At 38.9% G+C, this 18654-nt stretch overlaps 1 protein-coding gene across 1 annotated transcript; it reads left to right on the top strand.

Moving 5' to 3' along the window:
* The first annotated feature begins 17454 nt into the window (after positions 1-17454).
* Positions 17455-18402, top strand: LOC149454823 (olfactory receptor 6F1-like). Its single transcript, XM_089686984.1, has one exon. The coding sequence runs from the start codon at positions 17461-17463 to the stop codon at positions 18400-18402; it is 942 nt and encodes a 313-aa protein (XP_089543110.1). The 5' UTR covers positions 17455-17460.
* The last annotated feature ends 252 nt before the right edge of the window (positions 18403-18654 follow it).

The raw sequence follows: 18654 nt of genomic DNA, 5'->3' as shown, positions 1-18654 counted from the left end.
CCCCCACAACCACCAGCCAGGGTTGTGGGGAAGAGGCCCTTGTCCCCATCAACATGGGGACAAGGTGCTTTGGGGGGGAGCCCCTCTGCCCCAAAGCACCCCCCCATGTTGAGGGCGTGTGGCCTGGTCTGGTTCAGAAGGGGGGGGTGCTCGCTCGCCCCCATCCCCTTTCCTGACCTGCCGGGCTGCATGCTCGGATAAGGGTCTGGTATGGATTTTAGGGGGAACCCCACGCTGTTTTTTTCTTTAATTTCGGCGTGGCGTTCCCCCTTATTATCCATACCAGACCTGAAGGGCTTGGTATGGATGGGAGGGGGGGCCCCATGCAGTTTTTTGTTTACATTTTGGTGTGGAGTTACCCCTTAAGATACATACCAGACCCGAAGGGCTTGGTGTGGATGGGAGGGGGGACCGCCCGCTGTTTTTTATTTATTATGGTGCTGTTTTTTAAATTTAATTCTCCCTTTTTTTTCTTCACTATAGCTCAGAAATTCACCTGTCACTTCCCCCAGCTAAAAGAGAAAGTTTTCTTGGAATTTATATCCCTAAAGGAAACAATGTTTACTTTGCGTTTATTAAAAGATACAAAGTTTTCTGTAACTTTGGGGAAAGTGACTTCTAAGCTTGTGAACTATAGTGAAGAAAAAAAAAAGGCTGGCATTTGCATTTGAAAATCAGCGCTGACATACACTTTGTATTGCGAAAAAAAATTATTAACAATTGTGTAAACCGAGGCATTATTTTCCATGGATTTTAAATTCGTAAACCAAAAATTCTGTTAACCAAGGCATTGGTAAACCGAGGTACGCCTGTATTAGTATTGCAATCCTTTGTATTGGGATACATAGAACCAACATACATCAGAATTGGCAACATAGCACAACATTTGTGTCACATTGGAGATATCTGGCTAGTTACACTGACCTTGCCCAGGGACCTAGGATTGATTCACACCACAGAAATACAGACAGGATTAGTGCTCAACAGCTCCATGGATTAGTGGTTAGCACTGCTGTCTTACAATGCTAGAGTTGTTGGTTTGAATCCCAACCATGGCAATGAATTCAGATGATCTCTGTGTGACTGCTCTCACATACATGTGCTGGTGGCAGCATCTTTGCTTTCTGTCTAAATGATCCCTAGAATGTGAATTAGAATGAGGCCTTGTCTGTTCAAACACCTTTAAAGTTGTACCTTATGTCAATGTCAAATGATGGGATGAGATAAGGGCCTGGACTAATGATTGATTGGATAATGCTGGTTTGCACTCCACCTCCTTTTGGGAAAGTTTGTCAAACCATGAGAAGAGTGAGCGAGAGATATGGATTAAAATAAAATTAATAAAATAATGGCATGGAGTCCCCCACCCAAATCCACAACAGATCCTTATCCGAGCATGCAGATACCGCATGCCTTCAAAGATTTATTTCCTTTGTTGAATTGCCTGCTTGATTCACACTAGATGCGATTTAAAATTGTGCTTTTTGTTGGCAATTTCACCATATTTTCTGTAGATTTACCAATGAGTTATTGAATTTTCAATTGTGTTTTGCACTGTGGTTTCTATTGTAGTCTATATATGAAATCGCTACAAAATGCTGAAAAAGGTAGACAAGAACGACTTTTGAAATTGTGCTGCAGCAAATCACTTACGTTAAGACACTCACATCCACATTCATTAGATCCGATATCAGGTACAATTTCAATTCCCAAATTGCACCTGAAATCGTGCACCCTGGATGCAACTTGGCATACGATTTGCATGACATGCGACTTGCAAATCGTATGCCAAGTCGCACCCTATTGTCTGCTATTAGAGCAGTCACATGGGTGTGTTTCCGACACCGATTTCTAAAGTAGTACATGTAATACTTTTGTGGTGATTTGCATAGATATCTGTGTCAGATGTCTTGCAAATCGCAAGGAAATCGGCATCTTCACTGTACGTCGCACAATTTCTAAATCGGCTTTGATGTGACTGGGGTGTAAGGTCTTTTTATGTTTGATTTCCTGAGTGTTTTTCCGATTTATGGGAAATGCCGCATACTAGCAAAAGTGAATTGACATTTTCAATATTGCATGGGAGATGTGGTCATGTGACTGCCTTAACTCATGCGATAATCTGGAGTGAATTGTGCCCATAGCCCAAGAAATATTGCCAATAGGGTTCCCTTTTACATCCCTGTTCAATGTTCTGTTGTATGCTGCACAGGTACACTTCACTGTGGCTTTCTTTCTGACTCTGATTTGTGGGGCCTGTATACCAAGGGTTAACGCAGGTGGGAAGAGGATTCATCAGGTGCAAACACTTTCTCTGACCAAATGAATGACAGTGGTGGGTGTGGCCTACCTTATATAAAGAGATGCAGTAGTGGCTGATTTTGCCTTGTACAGGCCACATTATTTCTGCAAGTCCTTGTCTGTGGTGGTTTGGGGAGGAAGAGATATTGTGGTGAATTGCCCCAGGCCACACTCACGCTGTGTTTTGATGTGGGCTGTAAATGTTTTGCATGTTCTTCCTTCTAAAGTGTGTTTGTGTGTTATTGTACAATGATTGTGTTTATTATCTTTGCATTGTAATCCTAACACATGTCCATTGCTCTGCTCTTCCAAGTTTTCTTTATTTAGAATGAAATGCAGTTTTCAGACAAACATGATGAGAAATGTATGTGTGGGGGATTTGGGGAGGTGGGAGGTGTTATTTTGGCACGTATGCATTTTTATATTGATATTTTGATCTGCAGCTTGTTTTGTGGATAAGCCTAAGTGATTTATATTAACCGTTTGTTTCCTGTTGTAACCTGTAAAAGCACAGTTCATTAGAAGTATAGTCTTTTAGATTGTAAGCTCTTATGAGCAGGACCGTTCTATTTTAGCAACCTCATTCCTGCTTTTTTTTTTTTTTTCACCAAGATATTGAGTGTACCTACTTGTTGCTGTCCAAATAAATGTGGAATGTGTATTTGATCAATAAACATTTGGACTATGTATTTTTGGGGGATTATTTCATGTTCTAGTTGAATGTGGCTCAGTGGCTAAATGATTAGCATGTCCACCTGGCAGTACTAGGGTCTGTTGGTTCAAATCCCAACCATGGCACCTCCTGCCTGGAGTTTGCATGTTCTCCCTTTGCCTGTGTTTCCTCCCACACTCTAAAGACATGCTTGTAGGTTAATTGGATCCTGTAAAAATTGGCCCTAGTATATGTATGAATGTAAGTTAGGGCCCTTAGTATGCCCCTTGAGGGTTACGGACTGATGTGAATTTACCACATATATATGTAAAGCGCTGCGTAAATTGACAGCACTATATAAGTATCTGAAATAAATGTTCTAGCACCCCTAACACTTATTTTTGTTAGCTATATAATATGCCCAAATCTTCCTTGTTAGAGCGCACATGTGCAAGTATGTCCAAACTTACAAACCAAAATCCCCCTATTGCACCAAGACCAAGTTATGTACCAATGAATAGGTCGTGTTCACTGTCCAGCTAGCTATTCTTTTTTTACAATCCTATTAACAGAAATAAATTGGGCCCCCAACTTATGTTGACTTTGGGCCTTTACTGGCAAATATATATTCGCCAATGTCATATACACAGAGCTGCAAGCATACATTCACCAATGCCAAATCCACAATAGAACTGCAAACATATATTTGCAAATGTTATATACACAATGGAGCCACATGTAAAACTGCTATGGTGCATAAATAAACTCCAAGACGGCTGTTGGAGGCGCTAGAGCAGCCGTCATACCGGAAATACATCATGACGTTGGCGGTAGGACATTTGCACACACCCGGAAGTGGGGAGTGTGAGTGGATGGGAGTGTAGTTAGGAGAGTTTAGTGGTAATTTGCAAGTCTATTTTTTAGTTTTGTGAATTGCTCTTTTGTGGAATTCCAGACCACATCTTAACATGGCGAGATCGCTGTTCTCCACCAAGGAGCTGATCCTCATTTGCTGGGGAAACATTACTAATAATTGTTGTATTTTCAGTTGAAAACATGTCCAATTCCTAGATCCATTGAGGTACATAGCAGAGGTTCAAGGTTCTTCCTAACTATACAGGTGGCACAGACACAAGCATACACCCAGGGCTACTGTTAGATATCACGGGGCCCCGTACAGCATACCTGACAGCCCCCCACCGCCACAGAAAATATCCAAATTATATAATTATACTTATGGTAAAAATACACTAAAAACATTATTAATTTACATAATCCCAACCATGTTCCTGTGAAATCTAAATGATAAAACTGTACTGAGTTCATAAATAAAGCTGTGTGTGTAATTGAAGTGTAATTGAGGTCTTGGGGATCATGGGTGCTGTGGCCTGTAGAGTGGGAATCAGTGGTTGGTTTTTGTGGCTATCGCCGTTTGCAGGCAACATATGTTACACTATGGAAATGCTGAAGGTCATAATTTGACAAGCATATGGGTGCAGGTGTACAGCCCTGAACACAGACAGTGAGCATTCAGGGCCACTTCCCCACACCTTCACACCTGTTAGATGACAACCTGTGTTCATATAGCTGCTGTGTCCCCATAGTGTAACAGGTGGCTCCAGCCACATGAACAACCCCCTCATTCATGCTGTACAGGCCACCTGTGTGAATTCACCTGTGTGAATGGGCATTTTGTACTTTTTTTTCCTCAGCTCATTAATTTCAATAGGCTGCCTAACGTGTGGGAACATGAAAAAATACTGCAGGCATGTTATTGTAAAAGTGTGTTGCACCTAACTGCACAGTAGTGTGGTGCCATGCGTTTTGGTGGCTGTGAATGCATCTATGTTTACTAGACATGTGGAGGTGCAATTAAGTTTTTATCATGGTACCTGCACACATCTGCAGCGGGCATTGCATTTCTTTGCTGTGCTGGACAATGCATGCTCTTGCATGCGTTTCTGCACCACAAATGGTGTGAACAAGTCCTAAGGGCCAGTTCACACTATAGAAACAGTCTAGATGTGTTCCAGATGCGTTTTTACATGCACTTTTTTGATGCATGTTTAGCGTGTTCCAGGGCATTTTGGATGCGTTTTTGATGTGTTCCACTGCATTTTGAATGCGTTTTTTGTGTGTTCCAGTGCATTTTGGATGTATTTTTGGTGTGTTCCAGTGCAGTTTGGATGCGTTTTTAACGTGTTCCAGTGCATTTTTTTATGCATTCCAGTTATTTTTTTCCCCTCTCTTTTTCTAAAATTTAATTAGGGACATGTGCGTTTTAGTGCGTTCCAGGGCATTTTACAATGTTCCAGTACAGTTCTATGCATAAACAATGCAGCCTGTTTGCCTTTTTTGGCAGCACCTGCAACACACTGGAACTGCAAGCGCTGACGTGAACTATGACATTGACAACCATATAACCTTCTTTCTGTGCGTTTTGGATGCAAAAAAAGCAACTGAAACACATGTAGTATGAACTGGCCCTAAAGGTTATTATAGGTCAGGGAACGGGACTGACCAGGAATTGTGAATTCAATCAGACTAGTGGTGAGATACAATCAGGAATCTTATAATAATGAGAGATCTGAGCTGGAGGTGATAGGAAATGAGACACATTAACAAGATCAATAAATAAATAGTTAAATAAAAAGAGTGGGGTGGGGATACATAGATTTTCAGATGGAACAGGTGATGACGGGGGGGGTGGGGGAGGGGGTTAAGAGCTCGTTCACACTTGACTTTATTTCTAACTCTTGCCAAACGCCCCTATAGTGTTTGACAGGCATTTGGGAAGCGTTTTTTACGCTCCTCAAATGCTTCCCAAATGCCCTATGTGCGGTTTTGAGGCATGTGATAAGCATTTACCAAGCGTTAAAACTGCACCACAAATGCCTGTAATGAAGTTAAATGGTATTGACGCTCGGAAAATGCCTCGCAACCACACCACAAACGTCTGCCAGGCATTTGAGGAGCGGCACCATAGACTTGAATGGGAGGCTTCAACTCCTCCTGACTCGACAGGAGGCGCCAATTTTGCCGTGATGCAATGCTAACGCTTCAGTGTGAACAGCACTGTGTGCTGCCATGTGCAGAATTTTCATAGGCGTTTGAGAAGTGTAAAAAACCCTTCCCAAATGCCTGTCTGATGCCTGCTGACAAAGCTAGTGTGAACGCAGCCTTAGAGAAAATAAAGTTGTAATGAAATATAAACAGAAGGAAAATTGAAAATTTCAGAAAACTTGTCAGAAGAAAAGGACGCAGGTAAGATTCATTCCCTTTCCACTTTCTAGTCAGTAGCCAAAATATTAATTAATTGATCTATATTCCTGGCACTGACAGAACCCTGGAAATTGATCTCCATAATTTGGGCATTCACAAATGACAAGGAGCTTACAATCTAATGCAAGTCATAGATGGGTCGAAAATCGGTCGGAAAAAAAAAATCGGCCAATTTTTGCACTGTTAGTGGGTTAATTGGTTGGCCATTTAATCGGGGTTTTGGCACATTTTTTTTTTTCTATTGGTAAAGGTGGGAAGAAGAAGAAGAATTCCAGTCCGCTATTATATTTTACATGAAAAGTCTTGCGGTTGCAACAATGTATCTATTTGTATCCGAATAAAAACATCTGTATCCCAAATGGATACAATGTTGCAACCGCAATACTTTTCATGTAAAATATAATAGCAGAGCTCTCTGCAAGGGACAGAAGTAAAAATGCCAGCTGTAGACTGTTGGTGGTAATGTCAGCTGATTGAATGACCGATTTTTTTACATATACTAGGCCCAATTAATCTAACAGCATGTCTTTGGAGTGTTGGTAGAAACACACCCGTGCAGAGAAAGCATGCAAACTGAGATACAGCCATGACTGGGATTAGAACTCATGACCCATGTGCTGTAAATTCTGAGTTCTAACCACTAAGCCACTGTAGGAGACAGAGTTTGTGCTGCAATGTAGAATAGTTATATTGTTTAAAAATAATGATAAAGCGAGCGCTGGTCAAATTATATAGACTACTAAAATGGTATTACACAAGATCTATATAAATCTAGGTATAGATATGAAGGTAGCAGCTAGCACTCAGGGTATTGGCAACAGTCCCAGAATAGAAATATGTTAAAATAATAGTGCAGTGCTATAAATGCATGTTATCAATCATCAACGCATGTAAAATCCAAAAAGTGCAATAATTTATTTTAGGTACTTTTATAGTGCTGTCAATTTATGCAGTGCTTTACACATATATTGTACATTCACATCAGTCCCTTACCCTCAAGGGGGGTATAATCTAAGGTCCCTAACTCCCATTCATACACTAGGGCCAATTTGGACAGGAATCAATACACCTACCAGCATGTCTTTGGAGTGTGGGAGGAAACCCATGCTAGCATAGGGAGAACATGCAAACTTCATGCAGGAGGTGCCATCGTCAGGAATCGACCCCATGACCCATTTACTGCAAGGCAGATGTGCTAACCATTAAGCCACTGTGCTGCCCGTTAATGATGATTGTAAATTGGTAAATGGTGCTAAAAAAAAGTTCATATAATCATTCCTGAATAATGGAATGTCCTTCGTGTGAGAGTACCAACTCAGAGAGTGCCTATGAATGGCACGTGTGGTTTATCCGTGACGAACAGTAGTGCATGAACTCGTGAAAGGTAAACCACCCTTGGGACGTTTGTATTAGACTATTAAGCACCTTTATGGCTCCTGTGGCTGAGCTAATTCCTCCCCATTACCATTTTGGCACCCACCCTGATGGATAGATGGAGCTGGATGACTAACCCATAGCTGCCAGCATACTGCTGCACCCCCAGATGTGTGATGTGTATAACCCATGCTCATTAATACCTTAACATAGAATAGTTACATGATTAAAGAGAAGGAAGCTATATCATTATATTGGGAACTTAGAACTAGACATTCAAATTATTTGAGATATAAGTGTGAAAATGTTTAACATTTGAAAATAGAATGTATGACATTCATTAGTAAATGCATTAGTTGTCTGATCATTTTGGAGAAACAGCAAAAAAAAAAAATGTATAATATAGGTGTACTAATTATGTTACATTCTAAGTATTCTCTTATGCTAACACAAAAACACCAATGGTACAAAGCCCGCGCTTGTGCGCCATCTAGCGAACATATCCGGTATTGCACCTAAAAATGTGCCAGACGCGATGCCACATTTACTAATAGTAAAGTAGACGTTCGTCAATGAGATTGCTAGATGCCTCTCAGAAGACTGACAGGTCTTGATTGATTTAATTGAGTCTGCCTGAATGTTCAGAGTCTGCTGGTAGACTCAAGTCTTAGTAAATCAGGGCCTAACTGACACTGATACTAATTTTTAAAAAATGCTTTTATTTAAAGATCCTGCCTAAAATATACTGACTATGACCTTTGACCATGACCATGGCCCTCACTTGACCTAAACACTAGCCTTGGTATTGACATAGATCAAATTTTGAGCTAGCCATTTCTTTCTTTCTTTCTTTCTCTTTCTTTCTTTTCTTTTTCTTTCTTTCTTATTTTTTTCTACACACTCTTGTTTATTTACATCTTTCTCGCTGCAAGGGGAGAGAAGTACAATGTATCTCTCTCCATTCAGGGTGAAAGAAAACACAGGGGGTGGGCTGCACAGTAACTAATCACTGTGATAGCCCATCAGAGGCTATCACAGTGATCAGGTGACCTGGAACCGGGAGTCCCGGTTCCTGTTCATTAATACAGGACCTTGGCCTCCTGGTGAGAATCTGGTTTCACTGTGTGGTGTGCTCCTAGCACAAAGACAGATACACATACAGTTGTGTTCAAAATAATAGCAGTCAGACATCACTAACCTGATCAATCACTGTTTTTGGTAAACATGATATTTCTACATGGTAAATAATTTACTAGCAGGTGTAGTAGAGTAATAGAAATCCAACAGACCCAACAGTCATGACATGCATGCTGCTGATTCTGTGTAATTGAATCACTAATTGAAAGGGGCATGTTCAAAATAATAGCAGTGTGGAGTTCTATTAGTGAGGTCATTCATTCTTTGAAAAACAGGTGGCAATTATTGCCCTTATTTAAGGAAGGAAGGCAGCAAATGTTGTACATGCTGGTTACATTGCATTTCTCTCTGAAATTCTTAGGAAAATGGGTCATTCCAGACATTGTTCAGAAGAACAGCGTACCTTGATTAAAAAGTTGATTGGAGAGGGGAAAACATATAAAGAAGTGCAGAAAATGATAGGCTGCTCAGCTAAAATGATCGCAAATGCTTTAAAATGGCAACCAAAACCTGAAAGATGTGGAAGAAAGTGAAAAACTACCATTCAAATGGATAGAAGAATAGCCAAAATGGCAAGGACTCAGCCAACAATCAGCTCCAGGAAGATCAAAGAAGGTTTAAAGTTACCTGTGAGTACTGTTACAATTAGAAGACACACATATCTGTATGGTCGGCGGGAAGGGGTTAAATTTACTTACTATGATAAATGTACTCACTATGATAGTCAGCTTCATCCAGTGGCCATAATGTGACATTTTCCTGCTTCATTTTATCAAGAACATTTGACCTGGCATAAAAAACAGCCTAATAACATTCAATTTTGCCCCCATTCACAGAGATCAAATGTACATGCAGTTTCACAGTTCAAATTGTCCTGTGATTTTTTTTATATAAGTACTGTACACCATTGCTCTGTTGACAATTTGCTTAATTCACAAACAGGGGCGGACTGACAACTCATGGGGCCCCCGGGCAATAGAGGATCATGGGGCCCCTGTGTCCTTGCCCAAACTCCAAAAAGCCTATGAAAAAGGTACCAGGGGCAACTCATGGGGCCCCCTACTGACCCCGGGCCCTCAGGCAGTACCCGAGTTTCCAAATGGTCAGTCCGCCCCTGTTCACAAAGACAACTCAGAAGGATCTTTCAGCTTTTCCTATCCTCTGGATCAAGTGTGTGTGTATTTCTCTGTGGGTTGAACTAGATGGAACTGTGTCTTTTTTTCAACCAGATTAACTGTGTAACTATGTTTATTGCTCTATAAGAAAAAGTTATCACCTATATACCAACAATGTGTTCCTGCTGACAGTTAATCTACCATCCACTGTAAATCTCAGGTTTTTGGTGATAAACCATATGTACAGTATTTTCTGGTGTATAAGACTACTTTTTATACTTAAAAATATACCCCAAAAATTGGGGGTCGTCTTATACGCGGGGTATAAAATGTGAACCTTGATTTTGTTTGGGTCAAGCTGGCTGGATGTGTGGTAATACTGTACATACAGTATACCGTGCTGAGCCAAGCTGGCTCAAAACAAATGTCCCTATGACAGATTAATCTGGATGTGCGGTATATACAGTATACTGCGCTGAGCCAAGCGGTTTCAAAACATACCGGTACGTCCCTACTGTAATCAGCCCGCTGGATACGTGTATGTACGGTAGCTGTGGCTACATACAGTATACACTGGGCCAATCACGGCGAGTGATGTATTCTACTAATGACTACAAAGCCTGCTCGGATTGGCTGAGTCAGAGAGGTGGGCTGATGATGTCACAACCTCAGCCAATCTGAGCAGGCTTTGTATTCATTAGTAGAATACATCGCTCGCCATGATTGGCCCAGCGTATACTGTATGTAGCCTCAGCTACTGTACATACACACATCCAGGGGTCTGATTACCGTAGGGACGTACCGGTACGTTTTGAAACCGCTTGGCTCAGTATACTGTATATACCACAGTGGTATATACTCAGTATACTGTATATACCGCACATCCAGCGGGCTGACAGATTATTCTGTCATAGGGACATTTGTTTTGAGCCAGCTTGGCTCAGCACGGTATACCGTATGTACATTACTGCACATCCAGCAGGCTGTATATATACTGTATGTAGCCGAAGCTACCGTATTACCGCACATCCAATGGTAACCATCTGATTTGGAATTTGATCCATATGATGACTGTCTTACAAATGTATCACAAGATGTCATTCATGAACTTATGATGTCAGAGGATGAACATGAGAATTTTGAAGGATTTTAAGTACCGGTAAGTCATAACCATTTCAATTAAAAAATCTGATGTTTTTAAATGGTGTTGCCTTGGAAGGGGGGTAGTCTTATATGGCGAGTATAGCCCAAAACCTATGTTTTAACTGGAAAATTAGGGGGTCGTCTTATACACCCAGTCGCCTTATACGCCGGAAAATATGGTAATTAAAATGAATGAAAATATTTCTCTTGGTAGAACTTGTTTTCAGTTCTATTGTTCATGTCCGCAGGGATTGTCATGCAAATTCCCCAATGGCTTTCATCATACAAGATAAACTATAAAAGACTGATGCTAGCTATATTTATCTTATGTAAAGGTGAATGTTCTGCTTTTTAGATTTCAAGATAGGAGCGTTTTTACATTACTTTTACAGGTATTTATTAATAAGAATGGCCTTGTTTGCTTGAATGTTGTACAAATAAATTCTGACTTTTGATGAGCCTAGTGTTGTATCAGTTACAAGCATGAAGAAACACAGAAAATACTTTTGAAAAGATTTTTACATCTATAATTATTTTTCCTGCCATTACTGTTTTTATTTTTATTTTTTCTTAACAATGCTGTGATTGACAGCAAAGAGAAATACCATGGCACAACTGAGTGTGTCAAAGTAAATACTTTATTCTTGTGGTTTGTATGTAATTTGTGGGTGAACTTTGTTACCATGTTACCATGATTTTGCTATAAAGAGATCCTGGTGGGATATAAATATGAGGGTTGCCTTCGCTTACAAACACAGGGGCTGTTAATGTTTTTACTGTTTACTAATTTCTGGCTTTTTACTTACTAAATAGAATAAGAAAAACAATCACATAGCTTGCTTAAGGTGTATGCAAACACTAACACTAAACTTATCATATTTTCTCCCTTTTGGTCTGTTAATGAATCATTTTGTTAACTCTGTTGAATAAGTGTAAAAAATACCTATTGATCCTGCCAGAAATTCAGATTTCTGGAAACTTTCTGAAATTCCAACAGTGACATTAATCCTACCAAGATCTTTTCTGTGTGCAACAGAATATTAATTTTAAAAAAAGCTCCAAGGGAACATACAGATGTATATGTTAAAACATGCATTTTCTAGTCATTAAAACACAGCTAAAACTATAGCACAGATACTGTATATTAAAAAAAAATGAAATAAATAAAACTCATCCAGAGAGTATGTCACATCCCCATGTATATAATTACATATGCAGTTAGTATCTATCCATGATAATATCAGGCTGGGAGTGGGACTAGAACTCAATTCAACATGTTTCTCAGAATCTAGTTCTGACTTTTCAGGAGTACAGATGAGATATGCAATCTAAAATATTACCAAACACAAATACAATAATCTTATAAAAAAAAAAAAAAATTTATGAGTTCTGTGCCTACCACCAATATAAATAATGAAAAAGAATGTGTTTGTGTGTGTGTGATTATTGGTGGGCAAAGTACTAATCAATTTTTATTTTAATAAAACTTTCTATGAAACATTTTTAGTTGAGGGCTTGTGCAGCTCCCAGTCTGATAATCTAACAGTGGGCAGAGCTTGTAATCTCGGCGGAAATGGAGCGGTGGAGGGCCAAATGGCGGTTTGTAGCAATCAATGGTGAGACACATACATTGCAGCACGGCTACAAAATGGCTCCTTAACAGTAGTGCGAGTTCTGCCTAACATCGTGAGTGCATATACTTATTTCTTTTTATTAATAAAAGTTAAAATGTTGAGTACTGTAGATCCCTTTTGTGTTTTTGGAGTAACATCTGCATAAGAAAGGTTTTATGTAATGAATCCTGGGCTCAATTATCTATGTTTAGAATGAGAAATCTGATGCTGATATGAGGGGCGGACTGATAACTCATGGGGCCCCCGGGCAATAGGGGATCATGGGGCCCCTGTGTCCTTGCCCAAACTCAAAAAAGCCTATGAAAAAGTTAGCAGGGGCATCTCATGGGGCCCCCTACTGACCCCGGGCCCTCGGGCAGTGCCCGAGTTTCCAAATGGTCAGTCCGCCCCTGGCTGATATCCTTCATTTGTTCTTATGTTGTCCTGGAATTGAAAGGGGTATGCTCATTTTGACCTTTGGAGTGTGGGTCATTCAACCAAGCTGAAAATTGTTAATATTTAATTCATTTTTAATATTCACAGCAAACTCGCCTATCCATCTATGTCTCCATGCTTTATTTTGCTAAGAAAATACCACCTAGCATTTCTGACCATGGCTATCTTGAGTAAGGGCAGACAATTCATGTAGCATTTACTTCCTGGCATCCATTTGCACTTAGATCAGACATGCAAGCAGGAGGATGTGTTTAGCTGAGAAACAATTCCTCCCCTCCTGAAGACTCCTGGGATGAATGACATCATTTGCCTAGACCTGGAAACCAGAAAATAACTGAAGAAATAGTAAAACATACGTTTAAAACAAGTAAATATGATATATTTTCCTATCTATTTACTAATGTTAGCAGCATAAAGATTATAAATAGTCAATGTTGACTGAGAGAGTGAAGTTCCTCTTTAAGCACATATACTGTATTTTTGTATGTCTATACAGACATACAGACATATAGTCTATACAGATATATATATATACATACAGACATATAGTCTATACAGATATATATATATATACATACAGACATATAGTCTATACAGATATATATATACATACAGACATATAGTCTATACAGATATATATATATACATACAGACATATAGTCTATACAGATATATATATATATATACATACAGACATATAGTCTATACAGATATATATATATATACATACAGACATATAGTCTATACAGATATATATATATATATATATATATACATACAGACATATAGTCTATACAGATATATATATATATATATATATATATATATATATACATACAGACATATAGTCTATACAGACATATACAACAAATTTAGAATTGCCTGTTTATTGTCAAGTAGGATGCTCAATGTACATTTCTATTTTGTAGTTTTCCTTTATTTTTTTGCCTGGTGATTCTGCTAGTAAAATGCTCCCTGTCCTTGGGTGACAACACTAGCTAACAATACACATGCACACTGTCTTAAAAACCGATGCTTCTACAAGAGGTTTGTGTTTTACCTGTAGAAACAGCTCAATGTCATCCTAAGTGTCCATGCACATTAGAACAATTAGAGGCATATTTTAAGCTCAATGTTTAGAGGCAGGAAAAAAGCTTCTGGTTTGCGTTTTTGATTGGAGGTAGAAAAAATGCTAAACTCTCCTAAACACTAAAGAGTGTACAAAAAACGTTTATGTCAACGTTTTTTTCTGCCAATGTAACTGGAGTATTTTTAAAGCCCAGTGTGCATGGAGCCTATCTATGGAAAACAGTGTTGTTAGGAAAGGACTACAAATGCCCTTTCCTCTCCATAACATAAAAGGATGAATTTTATAGTGCACAGAGATAGCTGGGAATGATGAAAATTATAAGAATGCAGCACAGGCAGAAAGCACAAGAAGTTAGCAGCTCACAAGATTTCTGGTGGGATCAATTTGTATTTTTTATAGAACAGATATAACAAAACTTTTTGAATAGTATATTTGAAAAAACTAAAGGGGAGCAAATACAAGAAGTTTATTGTTAGAAATACTTTATAGCCATTAATAAAAAAAAACCTTTCAAATCTTTGATCTTATCCCAAAAAAGGTTGTTGTCTCTCTCTAGGTGAAGCAAGGATGCCCTCCTGCACCATCACTACAGCATCCTTCCAATGTTCAGCAAGGCACATGGACATGAAGAAAGAAGTTGCCAATAGTGTAAACACTTAAATGTCCTTGCCAGCCACACTTGGTACATTTGACGCATAGACATCTCTATGATGCCAGGAGCTGGATGGTATAATGTAAACCTTGTTTTATACATTTAAAAGGCACTTATTTTTAACCCTTAATATAACATAATAAAAACAATATTTATATATTTAAAATATTACAGAAGACATAAATTAGTAAAAATGGACAATCAAACCTGAATAGGGTTAGAGCTTACGCTGTACACAAAAACATTTTCTTTTACTTAGGCTCTAGCTTTTAAATAGCTTAATAAATAATGAGCCAAAAGCTACATATAGCAAATAAGAAAAAGTCTCTCTCCTTTCTAAGAGTTGGGAGCTGCCCTCATTAGAGATTGGCTGCTGGGGGTTTCAGCTAAAGACAGGGTGAGAGAAGAATAAATTGGTAGGAGGAATGGAACTCAGTATGAATCATATAGTAGGGAACTGAAAAGGAAATCTGTCTTTTTTACTTTCAAGGAGATTCTAGTATGAAACTTTTATTCTACTATGAATCTTGGGGGTGGAAGGGGGGGCAGCTCTGTCATGAATTTTTTTGGCGTGAGGGGCCCCTTAACATCCATATTAGGCCCTCATCAAGGATAATAATATGGTATATAATTTAATTTAATCTACTGTATGTTTAGTTTTCAAAAGACATAGACAAGAATGAGACATATACATACAAAATAATGTACAGTTTGAGGTATACAGTGACCCAAGTACCCAACATTTCCATGATATAGAAACTGAGCATGTAATTTAAGGGGAACCCCTTGCAATTTTGTTGTCGGGTTCCCTATTAACATCTTTATCAGACTCTTATTTAAGTTAGGGGTCTGGTATCGATATAAGGAATCCCTGGCTGTCTGTTTACAGCATTTTTTTCTTTTTTTTTTGTAAATGTCAGTTTTTCTGTAGTAGGCTTTTTATATTGTACAGATACACCACTTTACAGGCAGGTAAAGTAGTTGTAGTTTTTCACACAGCAGCCCTGATCTCCTTCTACTGGGGTCGCCCGCTGGTGCTCCTGGCTTCTCTTGCTTTCTGAGTACTCCCCCTAGTAAGATGCTTCCTGTGGGGGTACTTGTACATGCTCAATCCTGAGCTGCACTGTGTGCATCTATTGACACACGCAGTGCAGTTCAGCCCCGCCACCACTTCGGCATCAATGGATGTGATTGACAGCAGCAGGAGTCAATGGTTCCCACTATATTCACTGAGTCTAATGAAGAGGGAGAGAGAATGTAACACTGCTGCTTTTGGGCACAGTGCTGGATCGAGATCAGGCTCAGGTATGTATTTAGAGGGCCAGGGGGGAACTGCATCTAAAATGTTTTTTTTACCTTAATGCAGAGAATGCATTAAGGTAAAAAAAACCTATAGCCATTACAACCATTTTATGGGCTTCCCTCAGGCATTTTATTTAAAGCAATTTTGCCTTTTTAATCTTGCCAGAAAGCATTACTAAAATTGCTGCTACTCGCCAGTTGGAGTTTTTTAATACTTTTTTTTTAATACTTTTTTTTGGTGCAGTCCTCAGCCATTTGTTTGACAATCCTTTGCTTATCAGCCTAGAAAATGGCTCTTACTGGTTGTTAACATTCGATTTGGCACTCAAACTTTACTCGTGTTCTGCTAACCTCATCAAACCAAACCAGGGTATGTTTGGCTCATCCATAATCATCATGTGAATAAACAAGAACTTAATGGGGGGATGCAGTAGTTGGCCATGTTCCCCCAGGAAGAAGAATGTGCTCCCCATTGTAAGATTTGTTGGAGGAACTCCAACTAGCAAAATCTTTTTTGAGTGTTGGATGACTCCCACATGAAGTTTAGGGTTGAAGCCTTGTCTGGCCATGAAATGTCTTCCCTGAGGAATATGATGTTGAGATGACCCTGGAGGACCAGGAAATGGCTGTTAGGCTATTTACTGTTTTGGCATTGACTTCTTGACAGAGTTTTAGGCTGGCTGTTTCTAAAGAAATTTTGAAACCTGAGAAGCCTTTCCCTTCTATAGCACTGGAGGACTCGCTGACAGCAAATTTAAGTGTTTAGTTGCTATCTTTAAATCTTGTGAACATGATTTAATTAAATGTTTGGCATAAAAATGTGCCATGAAATACAGCATGAGGCAGGGGAAGGGGAGTGTAAAAGTCCCTTTAGGGTTGGGAGCCACCCCATTGAGGATTGGCTGCTGGGAATGTGATCTAGAGACAGAACTGGAGGAGAATAAATTGGTAGGCGGAATTGAGGTTAGGTTGAGTAAGATTTATATCCATTCTTTATGGTTCATACAACGAGGGCTTGGCAGGATGTTCTCTTTGCCTACTTGCTTTTTGCGAAAGGGTGTCCCTCATTCTTATCCAAGAAAGACTAGAAATATAGGATTCAGTCTGTAATACTTATAGTGCTCCAAAATACAGAAACTGCAGTCTGGGTAACCTTTTCTAAAAAGAAATTGAATGAAAAAGTACTTTCTAACAGTAGTAAACAAACAATTATAAATGAGGAAATTTGAAAGCATTGTTTGTAGTATTTGTAGAACGACCACTTTTTTCTTGTTATAAAGTTTGAAACTTCTTTTATCCATTTCTATGATCATTTTCTTCTAGGTGCTTTACATTATGAAGGGATGAATACCGGAAATGAAAGCCAAATGGCAGAGTTTATACTGTTGGGAATTCCCAGCAGCAAGGAACTGCAATTACTTCTATTTGTGGTCTTATTAGGCTTCTACCTCCTTACCATTTCTGCAAACCTGCTCATTATTGGGACTATAACATTAGAATTCAATCTCAGGAAGATTCCTATGTACATATTTTTGTGCCACTTTTCTTTTCTTGAGATCTGGTATATCACTTCTACTGTTCCAAAAATGCTAGTGGACTTCATAGTTGACAACAACATAATTTCTTATAAAGGCTGCATCACACAGATCTATTTCTTTTTTGCATTAGGATTCTCTGAGCTGTTCTTCCTTTCCATGATGGGATATGACAGATATTTAGCAATATGTAATCCACTACGTTATAACTCTATTATGACTAGAAAACTATGCAATCAGATGGCAATGTTTTCCTGGATTTGTGGCTTTTCCAGCAGTTTCTTATTAACCATTCCCAGCTCTAGACTTTTATTTTGTGGTCCAAGAGTCATTAATCACTTTTTTTGTGACTTTGTTGCATTATTAAGCATCTCCTGCAATAAAACATTTGGTACAGATGTGATTTTGTATGCTTTTGCTTGGATTATTATACTTTACTCTTTTCTCTTTACCACTCTTTCATATGTACATATAATAAAGACAATCAGTCGTCTTCCATCTCTATTAAGTAGAAGAAAGGCATTTTCCACCTGTGTCTCTCATTTGACAGTTGTCTTGACCTATTATAGCACAATAGTTTTTATTCATATCCGCCCAACCACTCAGTACACTTTGCACATGGATAAGTTTGTGTCTGTATCTTACGCTATTGTAATTCCATTACTGAATCCAATAGTATACACACTTCGAAACAGAGAGGTCCATGATGCATTAAGAAAAATAATTACACGTGGATGTATACTTATTTAGAAATGGTATCCCTAGTTTTTACAAACTTACATTTGTTTTACGAGATAATCATTATAACACACAAATCTAATATGATTTCACATACAGTTCACACATGCGTGGCAGTTCAGTGTTTGTTTAAACACTATGGGGTTGATTTACTAATGGTAAATATACTGTGCACTGCAAGTGCAGTTGCTTTATGTCTGAGGGGAAGCTCTGAAAAGGCGAAGCTTTGCTGATTTCTTTCACCAAGTCAAGGGTAAACAAAAA

Source organism: Staurois parvus, unplaced genomic scaffold, assembly GCF_062004578.1.
Source record: "Staurois parvus isolate SC_StPar_1 unplaced genomic scaffold, SC_StPar_1.0 ptg000415l, whole genome shotgun sequence".
Taxonomy (NCBI): Eukaryota; Metazoa; Chordata; class Amphibia; order Anura; family Ranidae; genus Staurois; species Staurois parvus.
The sequence above is the reverse complement of the archived record's forward strand: the minus strand, read 5'-3'. Positions and strand labels throughout refer to the sequence as shown.

Excerpts from the sequence above, each read along its gene's own strand:
- LOC149454823 (XM_089686984.1), top strand. The coding sequence starts at position 17,461 with ATGAATACCGGAAATGAAAGCCAAATGGCAGAGTTTATACTGTTGGGA.